The 12,683-nt window shown below is 38.9% G+C and overlaps 1 protein-coding gene across 1 annotated transcript in view; it reads right to left on the reverse strand.

Annotated features, from left to right (window-relative positions):
• LOC115220256 (la-related protein 6-like) overlaps nucleotides 1-2,587 on the reverse strand; it is a 3,437-nt gene extending 850 nt beyond the window's left edge. The window contains exon 1 of the mRNA XM_029790350.2: nucleotides 1-2,587. This exon is cut by the window's left edge and continues 850 nt beyond it. Within this exon, the coding sequence (XP_029646210.1) occupies nucleotides 1-1,577 (1,577 nt within the window). The 5' untranslated portion in view covers nucleotides 1,578-2,587.
• Nucleotides 2,588-12,683: the final 10,096 nt, after the last annotated feature.

Genomic DNA, 12,683 nt, shown 5'->3' on the forward strand with positions numbered 1-12,683 from the left:
GGCATATGTAAAAGTGTCTGAGGAGTGTCCGCTTCAGATCCGCTACTATAGCATGATGACTCAGGTTCGCGACAGAGTTCATCAATTCGCTTCTTCTTTCGACACCCCTTCTTTTTCTTCTTATCTTCCAAACTAACAATCTCTTTGTCTGTGGCAGTGTTCGAATTCGCAGAACCGCTCTTAGCATTGTTATTATTCGATGAAACAGCTTTCTTTTTATCTTTTTCTTTCTTCTTGGCAGACAGCTGCACAACACGCATCCCACTGCGCCAGTCGTCGGCATTGTGCATGGCACAGGCTTGTTTAGCGCCTTCGAACGTCTCAAATTCGATCACAGCACAAAGTGTAGTACCGATTTCTGGATGCTTGGACGAGAATTTCTTAATGTCCGGTGGTATAGAACCTTTGGGTCGCAGGATGCGTATAAGAGAGATGACTCCACATTTGGAAAATAGTTCGGCCACATTTTCAATAGCTGGATTCTTGATTGGAAGGTTGACTACAACGACAGTCCGTGAAGGGGTAGTCTCATCATACTCAGGTAAGGAATCGATACGTCGGACTTTAGTACCCTCCTCGTTCACTTCAAGAACTTTGGACTTCTGTAAACTGTAGGCCACTACACGGTAATCCTTGGACAGCGTTTTCACTTTGCGGAAGGAGGTTAACAGCTTCAAGCTTACGAAACCCTGCTTGTTACGACGAACATGCTTCAATAAGAAAGCATCTTTCAGGATGTTGGCATCGGAGAAATAAAATTCCACCTGGTTAACGATTTTCTCCTGAAGCTCTTCACTTGGTTCGACAAATTCGGGAAGCTTCTCCCGCTCTTCGGGGTCATCGGAGAATTCCGGAAAACTATAGCCCTCCTCTTCACTGGTGTAGGAAGACGGCGAAGATCCATAATCTTCCTCCCGTAACTGTTCCACTCGGAGTACGGGCGCAGGTGGCAACACCGGTAAAGGAGGCTGGGCTGGAGTTATTTCCACTTCAACTGGTCTAAACGATTCTACCTCTCTTTCTCCTCCAACTTCTTTATCTTGTTCGCGTTGTTGTTGCTGCTGCTGTTCCTTGAGAGGAGAAGCAGTAGGACCAGCAGTAAGTGGTGTCGAAGCCGGATCTTCGACGGGAAGATTTGAAGACAGCTGGTGGTTGTCGTGGTAATTGTTCTGGTCATTATCATCATCATCATCAACGCGGTGAGCAACTCCATTTGCAGTGGCAGGGACACTGGTGACGGAGGCGATACTGACAGAATTGGTGTCGTCGTCGTCGTCGTCGTTTTTGTTCTTCTCATTCCCATTCACGTTCTCCTCGCCAGCAGTCTGAGTGTCGTCGTGCTGTTGTTGTTGTTCCTGGTGGTGGTTCCTATCGTTGGCATTGGCGGTGGTGGGCGACATTACTTCCTCCTGGTCAACAGCATCAGTAAACTGTCCCTCTTCGATAACGGGTGTAATCATGTCCGTGGTCGATCTCTTTCCGATGCTATTATTATTGTTCTTAGCAGACATTTCGTTCACTTCGAAGGCGGTGGTATCCAAGTTCAATTCGGCCATGCGGTTATTGTAGTCACCCATGATTTATTTCGTCGTTTTACTTCTCTTTTCACTTATTTTTTTAAAAAATCTCTCTCAGGAGGAGCTCCGAGGAGTCGACGAATTTCGGGACAGGGAAAGAAGAAGAGATAAAGAGGGCGAGAGAATCACAGCAGTAGTAGTAGTAATGGTGGCAGTAATGCTAGGAGTAGTAGTAGTAGCAGCAGTAATTGCAATGATGATATATGGAAATAGATGCAGAATTTATAATTATTATTATTATTATTATTATTTTTTTTCTTTTTTTGGTAAAGAGGAAGCTTAATAGTTAATTGTTTTATGTAGTAATGACGATAATGGTAATTATAACGGTGTTGTGGTGGAATAAAGTGACCACAGAGGCCAGTCTACAGATAATATAGAGACGGAGATGGAATTAATAGACATACTGTCACAAGGAGCCTTTTTTTTTTTTTTTTGTAGTTTTGGTTAAGAAAACAAACACAGCAAAATCTTACCAAAAGACTTGACGACGAGACACCAGCTCGGAGATGGTTTTTATATCACACATAGACATACATGTATGTCTGTACATATATATATATATATAGATAGGTAGATATATATATATATTTATATATCCAGGACGCAGAACAGACCCAGGACAGCCGTCTTCAGCAGCTCACAGTCGTACGAGCTAGCAATCAGTCCGGTGTTGAAGATTTACTGTCCGATTCTTCCAAAGTCGCAAAAAAGGTGAGACACAAATGTGTGTTTGAAGGGGAGCACCGCGGCTGGATTCCCAAGAAGAAGATGTTTTATTGTTGTTTTAGACTCCACTTCTCTTGCTGCTGCCCTGCGCAGTTCTTTCTTCTTCTTTTTTCTTTTTCCCCACTTCTTCTTCCGACCCTTATTGTTGTTGTTAAGAGATCTGCGACCCAGAGAAAGATAGCGACTAGGGCCAGTAAACAATTCCGGTTTCGCTCCTCGTACGGCTGCTGTCCCGCTGACTGTCTGGCGTTGCCGACTACGTCACAGCCTTTTACGTTTCTCGCACACCGCGGTGACGTCACAGAGCACGTGGTGCTGCCTCGTGTCTCGTGGTTTACGACTTGTTGGAATATCCTGTGACGTAGGCGGAAACTGAGTACACACACCCTTGCGCCTGACTGATGCAATCCTTGTTACTTATACACAAAGATAGCATTCGGCTGCTGACAATAATTTATATACACACGCGCATGTGTATATATATGATTCCTTATGTGCACAGATGCACGAATATATTTGTATATCATATATACAAAATACGGAGGCGTTTCTTACAAGATGCTGACATTAATATCCTATATTTCATTATACATATACCACCCGCAACACACCCATGTATATATATATATTTATTTACCTCCACTTACATATACGCATGAGTATATATACATGAAGGCATGTGGTTTTGTTTCTGTATAAATAAATAAATAAATATATATATAAGATGAATTGGGGTAAATGTTTTTAAATTTTCACCTAATTTCTGAATTACTACTACTTGGCGGTGTGAGTTATGGCTGCTCTTTCTGGTGGACGAATGACCTGTTAGGGTCACTCCTAAATTGTTATATATATATATTTAGTCGTTGACTATTTTCTCTTTTCCACCAGGCCGCTGGTAGCGATAAATTTCTATTGAATTTTTTTGCTACCCTAAATTGACTATATATATATATATATATATTTATGCAGAAACAAAACCACATGCCTTCATGTATATATACTCATGCGTATATATAAGTGGAGGTAAATAAATATATATATATACATGGGTGTGTTGCGGGTGGTATATGTATAATGAAATATAGGATATTAATGTCATGCGTATATATAAGTGCGTGAAGGCGCGTGGCTCAGTGGTTAGAGCGTCGAGCTTACGATCGTGAGGTTGTGAGCTCGAATCCCGGACCGGGCTGCGTGTTGTGTTCTTGAGCAAGACACTTTATATTCACGTTGCTCCAGTTCACTCAGCTGTAGAAAGAGTTGCGACGTCACAGGTGCCAAGCTGTATCGGACCTTGCCTTTCCCTGGACAACATCGGTGACGTGGAGAGGGGAGGCGGTATGCATGGGCGACTGCGGTCTTCCATAAAAAACAACCTTGCCCAGACTTGTGCTTAGAGGGTAACTCTCTAGGTGCAAACCCATGGTCAGTGCCTGACCGAAGGAGGTCACCATATATAGTGGAAGTAAATAATACTATTTTTTTTTCCTCGGATCAAAAACTGGAGGTTAACCAAGACTACGTACATTATCAGTTTTTGGCGTAACAATAACCTTAACTCTAACCACCGGGTGAACGTACTCTTTACTTTCGCCTATATATATATATATTTATACACACACACACACACACACACATATATATACATATATAAATACACACATACATATATATATATCTATACACACACACATACATATATCTACACACACACATATATATACATATATTTATATACATACATATATATGTACATATATATATCATATATATATACATACGTATATACATATATATATACATATATGTGTACATATATATACATATATAGACTATATATTATATACATACATATATATATACATTATAATAGACATATATTATACACTATATGCATATATATACACATACATTATATATATATATACACATATATTGCATATATATATATATATATGCATATATATATGCATATAATATATATATATATAAATATATTATATACATACATATATATATAATATAAACATAAATGCATATATATATACACATACATATATATATATATATATATGCATATATATATGCATATATATAATATTATATATACATACATATATATAATATAAACATAAATGCATATATATATACACATACATATATATATATATATATATATATACATTTCGTTGGCATCCGTCCGTCTCGAGAGACGATGGTGTAGCTCGGAAACTGTGGTGGGTTTATCTGCCCTTACTGGTGTGGCTGTGCAGACCAATCATTGAGTGGCAGTCTCTACCACATCTGGTGCAAGTGAAAGTGGATGAGAGCTGTGTTGCTGCTACTGCTGCTCCCTTCGCCTGGTTCTCTTTAGTTTGGCAGTAGTGGTCCTCAGGTTCTCTGCTGTCGCGGCACAGTGCTTGACACTGTGTTTGCCAGGCGCCATACATACATATATATATATATATATATAATTATATATATTATATATACATATATGTTAAGTATATATCAGGGTTGAATTATTCTGGGTGTGCTAGGTGTATGCTTTCCCCCATCAAAAAATGGTAAATTCATTATAGATATTAACCTTACTTATTAATTTAATGACAAGTCTTAATGGAAATCTTTTCTTATACACCTGCTTGAAATTCGAGGACACTGGGTGTGACAGCACACCCAATATGACAACCACTATACACATATATATATACACATGTATAAGTAAGTATATTTGAATATCAAGAACCCTTGGGTGATGAAATAAGTTATCAAGTTTGAATATTCTTATAACCAAGTCAGCAGTGGTGGGGTGTATATATATATGTGTATATATAATTCTATAGGCGCAGGAGTGGCTGTGTGGTAAGTAGCTTGCTAACCAACCACATGGTTGCAGGTTCAGTCCCACTGCGTGGCATCTTGGGCATGTGTCTTCTGCTATAGCCCCGGGCCGACCAATGCCTTCAAAGTGGATTTGGTAGCAGACAAAACTGAAAGAAGCCTGTCGTATATATATATATATTGTTTTTCGTTGTCTATGTTTGTCCCCCTAACATGCTTGACAACTAATGCTGGTGTGTTTACGTCCCCGTCACTTAGCGGTTCGGCAAAGAGACGATAAGAATAAGTACTGGGCTTACAAGAATAAGTCCTGGGGTCAATTTGTTCAACTAAAGCGGTGCTCCAGCATGGCCGCAGTCAAATGGCTGAAACAAGTAAAAGAGTATATATATATATACGAGTGGTGCTGAAAAGTTTCTGGCTTTATGGGTCTTGTAAAAAGCTGGTTGGAGGCCCAGCCTTCTAAGTTCTTTTACAAGGCTAGAAAAACTGAAGGGCTGCTGTAATAAGTATGTGAATCTGAGAATAAGAATGTTGAATAAGATCATAATTAACTGATATTCAAAGCCAGGAACTTTTTAGCAACTCCTTATATATTACAAAAATGAGTTAAATTAATCAGTGCTCAGTGACATGTATGTGAATAACAGCCAAATGCAGGTTAATAATTAATTGGGTGACATTCTCCAGTGCAGACAGTTTTATGGTCTATGATTGACAAAAGAACAAGAGTTTCTTAATCACATTCATTAGCTTACTGCTGTTTCAGCTAGAAGGAACTGTGCACCCTCAGTTGAGTGCCAATGCAACATCTTTAAACTTCTTCAGAGCCATACACAAACACATGCATGTGCACACACACATTTATATGTATGCATGTGTGTACTTATATATTTATTTATATGTGTAATTTTTGTTTGTTTGTTTTTTAACAGAAGCTGCGAGTTTAGTTTCATGCCATTGTGACCATCAGACAAAACACACTATCACTTTAAGAACAGCACTGCAACATGGCAACAGTTCAATGACTCAAGTAAAAGAATAAAGAAATGCATTTATTAAAGTAAGCAGCTTGTTTGACCTTTCAACCTTGGTCAGTAATCTCCCACAGGGGCACTTTCTTGTTCCTCTCTTTACATTGCCACTGAAAGTAAGACAAGGGCTTCCAGTAAGTTTTCTCCTATGAATACTCTTTTACTTGTTTCAGTCATGAGTAATCGTCCAACAGACGCAGGAGTGGCTGTGTGGTAAGTAGCTTTCTTACCAACTACATGGTTTTGGGTTCAATCCCACTGCGTGGCACCTTGGGCAAGTGTCGTCTACTATAACCTCGGGCCGACCAAAGCCTTGTGAGTGGATTTGGTAGACGGAAACTGAAAGAAGCTCGTCGAATATATGTATATATATATATGTGTGTGTTTGTGTGTCTGTTTGTCCTCCCCAACATCGCTTGACAACCGATGGTGGTGTGTTTATGGTCCCGTAACTTAGCGGTTTGGCAAATAAGACCAATAGAATAAGTACTAGGCTTACAAAGAATAACTCTGGGGTTCGATTTGCTCGACTAAAGGCGGTGCTCCAGCATGGCCACAGTCAAATGACTGAAACAAATACAAGAGTAAAAGAGTAAAGACCAGCATCTGGTCCAGGTGGGGAATTTATATGCCATAGAAACCAGAAAACTGGTGCTTATGAATTGGTATGATTCAAGAACATAATTCTACCTTTATCTTTACTCTTAGATATACCAAAAAATAAAAACAGAATGGACATGACGTGAACACTTTTATCAAAGGCCTGATCAATATGTGTTAGCCATCCTTGCCAAATCGCATGTTTGTCAGAGACGTTGTGGCACCAGGATAGGCCCCCCCCCACCTATCCCAAACAATCTGTGTTCACTGCAAGGTGGGGGTAGGCAACCCCACCTGTCACTGGCAAATGACTGAACTCTCAAACCTGGTTTAGCCTGTCAATTGAGGCAGTTATTAGGATGTGACCTCTCATTTTCTGGGGTTCCTAGGTGAGAATTAAGTGGATATTGACAACCAGTGCACCATAATCACACCTGAAAAAAGTCCTAACTATACTGTCACTAAGCTGCAAAATGTGTTATCTCTAACTTCAACATACCTGAAAATACCTGTAATCACCACAACAAAATCAATCATAAAAATTGCAACTATAACAACCACAAAAAAAACAAACAAACACATAATTGGGTGGATTGAGTTACCGTAAACCCTCGAGTATAGTACACCCTTGAGTATAATATGCAGGAGATTTTTAGGGGGCTGTACCTCTGAAAAACCTAAACCTTGTGTATAATACGCACCCCTCCTCTAACTTGAGTAAGGAGTTCTATAAAACGTCCTTGGTTTGTAAAATGTATATGGTAATGTCCTTTGTTATTATTGTATATATAACATAATGCAAACGTGTAGCTTTTTGGTGCATTTTGTTTGCAGAAAATAAAGAAATAACAGTAATAACGTTTATTAAATGTTGCTTATTGCAAGTTATGGATGATTCTTTTATGACTTCATTGCTTTCAGGCTTAGCTTAAGGTATTTTCGCGCCCGACATCACAAAATGTGTCTGAATAAACATCGCTGGACAGCAAATAGAGACTCAGACATTGCTTAGAAAATATTTTTCATTTTTAACCTCGTATATAGTACGCACTAGGGATTTTGACCTTTAAATTTTGGGGAAAAAATGCGGATTATACTCGAGGATTTACGGTATTGTGTAGGTTTGCCTGTAACATTATATAAATGTGTGTGTGTGTGTGTTATTTAACTGTCATATCAGGCCTGACTAAACTGACATCAAATCAAAGCTGTTCCATTCATGACTATCCCTTATGTTGGTTTATCTAAAGGCTATACTATCTACCCTAGGTTCCCTAAGACAGTTTGAGTGTGATTTCAAGTAGGAAGATTTGGCTGCTGTTTCTTGCAGGTCAAAGGACCAAGGAGATACTCTCTCATTCATGCATGCGTGTATATGTACATTGTGTATGTGTATCTGCAGTGTTCAAATTGTGTATGTGAATGTGTATTTATGTGCCTATGTGTGTGTGTTGCACATACTTGTGCATGTGTGTGTGTGCTCACATGCATGTGTGTGTATGAGTGTGTATGTATTTGCATGTGTTTGTATGTTGCACATGCTTACATGCATGTGAGCGTGTATCTGAAGTGTTTTCTTGTGTGTGTGTATATGTATGTATATGTGTGTATGTATCTGTTTGCTTGTGTATCTGTGTGTATGTATATGTGAGTGCTTGTGAGTGTGCGTATGTGTGTGTGTGTGTGTGTGCTGCTCACGCTGATGCACAAGTGTGTGTGTGTGCATGTGTATGTGCATGTATGTTTGTGTGTGTGTGTGTGTGTTTTCCTATCTTATCTAAATACCCCCCACCTGCGTCAATCCCTTTACATTTCAAACAACGGTACAAAAAAAAACAGCAATTTAAAAAAAAAAAGGGACAGTATAAAAAAAAAAGCAGAATAAAACGGAATTGAATGGAACCGTAGATGTCAGACAGTGATTATCAATTCCTGGTTGATGCTAAGCCAACTTCTCATACTAGAGGAGGAGGGGAGGGTCTCTCCTTCTTTGCCTCACCTGCTCCCCTACCTCACCCTCAGTGATAATAATGTCCATCTCAAAATACATTTGCAGGATAAGTATTGTATTAATTCTATATGAACAATCAGGACACATTCCCCAACTTCTATTTCTCTCTATCTCTCCACATACACACACACACACATATACAAACATATGCATATATATATATATATATATATATATATATATATATATATATATATATATATATATTCGAATTAAGCAATTGAGATTCAAGTGAGTTCCAATGAATTCACATGAATATGGTACTTGACTTGGATGCACCGGAAATCTATATGGTGTTAACCATACGACAAAGTGGGGTGATTACAAATAGGAAAAAACAACAAGAATGGATCAATATATCGGTACACTTGTTTCGTACGAGGACATCTTTAATAAAGCTACAAATTGCAGTAAATATAGGTGGCTCATACTCATCAGCCGAAAAAACATCCGAGATTCCCAAACATAAAAGGGGGTAATGTTACACTTATGAAACATCATGGAAAATTCTATAAAAATGAGAATTATATATATATAATCCAGATAATAAGACAAAGAAATCTTTTAACACGTTTTCTGTGATTTGTTACAGTTGTTTCTGTTCCAACTCTGCTTTGCAACACCAGTTTTACACAAAAATTTGAAGCGAAAATTTACATATATGTGTATGTGATTCTGTGTCTGTGTTTGTCCCCGCAACATCGCTTGACAACCGATGCTGGTGTGTTTACGTCCCCGTAACTTAGCGGTTCGGCAAAAGAGACTGATAGAATAAGTACTAGGCTTACAAAGAATAAGTGCTGGGTTCGATTTGCTCGACTAAAGGCGGTGCTCCAGCATGGCCGCTGTCAAATGACTGAAACACGTAAAAGAGTATAATGTTTGCAGATTTAGGCATTATAGTTGCACTTCATCAGACTTGCATCAAAGGTGTGCTCTTTAAATTTTTGCATAAATTGATATTGCAGACAGAGTTGCTACAGAAACAATTGTAACAATTCATTAAAGATGTGTTAAAGGATTTCTTTGTCTTTTTATTATTCAGATTTGCACTGCCTGCGTGCAGTGGTTGCCAATCTTTGACATGCACAATGGTTTTACAATCGTAAAACCAGGATTTTCTACACATGAAGAATTTTGGTATTAATCTGGAATTCAATAGTGTTGATAGAACTTGGGTTGAGTGTTTCTCTAGAAATACCTTACCTTTATACCCTGCCATATATATATATACCCTGAGATGGCAACTTGAAGTGAGTGTGGAGTATCTAGATGTGTCGAACTTTGTTCTTTCTTCAAAAAAGGAGAAAATAAGATTTTAACCAACAAAGTACAAAGCAAGTACAGACAGATTTTTTAAATTCTTTTATTTGATTCATTCATTTGATTGCGGCCATGCTCGAGCACCAGCTATAGTCGAAAAAATTGACACCTGGACTTATTCTTTGGAAGCCTAGTACTTATTCTATCTGTCTCTTTTGCCGAACCGCTAAGTTACGGGGACATAAGCACACCAACATCGGTTGTCAAGCGATGACGGGGAAACAAACACAGACACACAAGCATATACACGCACACACACACGAACAAATACACACACACACATGCAATGGGCTTCTTTCAATTTCTGTCTACCAGATCTACTCACAAGGCTCTGGTTGGCCCAAGGCTATAGTAGAAGACACTTGGCCAAGGTGCCACACAGTGGGACTGAACCCAGAACCATGTGGTTGGTAAGCAAGTTACTTACCACAAACATCTTATTTTTATATATAATATCTATATATGGACAGGAAATGATGGGCTAATTTCAATATTGTTTGGGGATTTCATCTGTGAATTAATTACTTAGAATGCATTATATATGCCGATTGCTCTATTTGGTTTACTAATGATCTTAGTGTAAGTGGGTGGCTAATTAATAACTTTGTGGACTTCTTTTTCACCTTGTCCATGACTGCAGTTTATTTACTTAGCTAAGATGTGTAAATATCTTAATCTTGGATTAGCTTTAACTGTTTTCAGCCTCCTGAGTGGTTAATTATTGAGAATGATCTGATAATGAAATGAAATATACAAATTAGATACTCAAATAAGATTCATGACTGAGATATACAAAACAGATATGCAAGATTATGCAAAAAAAGAAAGAATTATAACTGAGTTAATTATAAAGTCAGAAACATTCCCAAAATATCTCCAAATGTCTCGCGATCATTGTGAAATGATGGCAGCATATTTACCAATCTAAGAAGCATGTCTGTGAATATTTACACTCCCAGATCACTTTGGAATGGTTTAAATAGTTTCTATTTGGTATGATATGTAACTAAGTCGGCAGGAGGACAACAAAGACAAACTGCATGTGGTCGCGTGAATGCTAGAAATATCAGTCAAAATCTCAAATCATGTACCTTATAAAAAGCAACACACTGGATTATGTAGTCAGGAAGAAGGAAAAAGGTGGTATGGTCATGGCTAGAATGTTTATGATCACAGGTCTGTTTGCTGTGACCAAATATTAAATAGCTAACTCTATACTACAATAGTGTTATATGTATCAGTGTCTGTGTTGAAACTGAGAGAAGTGAAGCTACTGAATAAACCAGTAGTATCTGTCAGATTCATACTCAAATGTTCTCACACACACATGTGTATACACACACTCATGTATATATATGTAAGCATTTCCATATTCATTAGAAATAAAAACTGTTTGAGAAAGAAGTGTACTTGTCAGGCCAGCTGGCTAAACATGATATTTAACACAGAACAATAGCCAAGACAAGGCGAGACTCAGTTCTGTAGTTTTTTTAAGGAAAATTATTCCACTCAGCTGGCTTTAAACGTATCAACGAATTTTATCTGTGCGAATAATATATTAAGAAAAACCAATGTTGAGATGAGAAGTCTAGGAGCTACGAAGCTCTTCTGCTGACTGTTAACATGAAGTGGTTTTGTTGTGCAACATGATACTACAGCCATATTCACTGCATGTAGTGACTTGTAGTGAATATGATCACACATGGACACCCAAGTGGTTGAGGGCACCTGTGGAAGAGGTAGACCCAGAAAGATCTGGGATGAGGTGGTGAAGCATGACCTTTGAACATTAGGCCTCACTGAGACAATGGCTTGTAACCGGGACCTTTGGAAATATGCTGTGCTTGAGAAGACCCAGCAAACCAAGTGAGACCATAACCTTGTGGCCTATGCCAGGGGTGTAACCAGCCCACTTATGCGTACCTTTCCTTCATTGGACACTAAACTCTGCTTGCAAAGACCTGTTGAGGCAAGCGAGATCGAAATCGAAATCAAATTCGATGACTGGCATCCATGCTAGTGGAGCACTAAGAGCACCATCCGAGCATGATCATTGCCAGAGCAGCAAACTGGCTTCCATGGTGGTGGCACATAAAAAGCACCATTCAAGCGTGATCGTTACCAGTGTCACCTTACTGACACGAGTAAAAAGATTCAAGTGAGGGCGTTGCCAGTGCTGCTTGACTGGCTCCTGTGCAGGTGGCACGTAAAAAACACTATTTGAGCACGGCCATTGCCAGTACCGCCTGACTGGCTTTCATGATGGTGGCACGTAAAAGCACCCACTACACTTTCGGAGTGGTTAGCGTTAGGAAGGCATCCAGCTGTAGAAACTCTGCCAGATCAGAGTGGAGGCTGGTTCAGCCATCTGGTTCGCCAGTTCTCAGTCAAATCGTCCGATCCATGCCAGCATGGAAAGCGGACGTTAAACGATGATGATGTTGATGATGATGATGATGATGCACAAAACCTTAGCAAATGAGATAAGGAAAGAAGACAAATGGCACACAGTGTGAGGTATACTAAGAAATAGGCCGTGGGGAAATAGTGGAATATATTAAG

The sequence above is a fragment of the Octopus sinensis genome, linkage group LG16 (assembly GCF_006345805.1).
Source record: "Octopus sinensis linkage group LG16, ASM634580v1, whole genome shotgun sequence".
Classification (NCBI taxonomy): domain Eukaryota; kingdom Metazoa; phylum Mollusca; class Cephalopoda; order Octopoda; family Octopodidae; genus Octopus; species Octopus sinensis.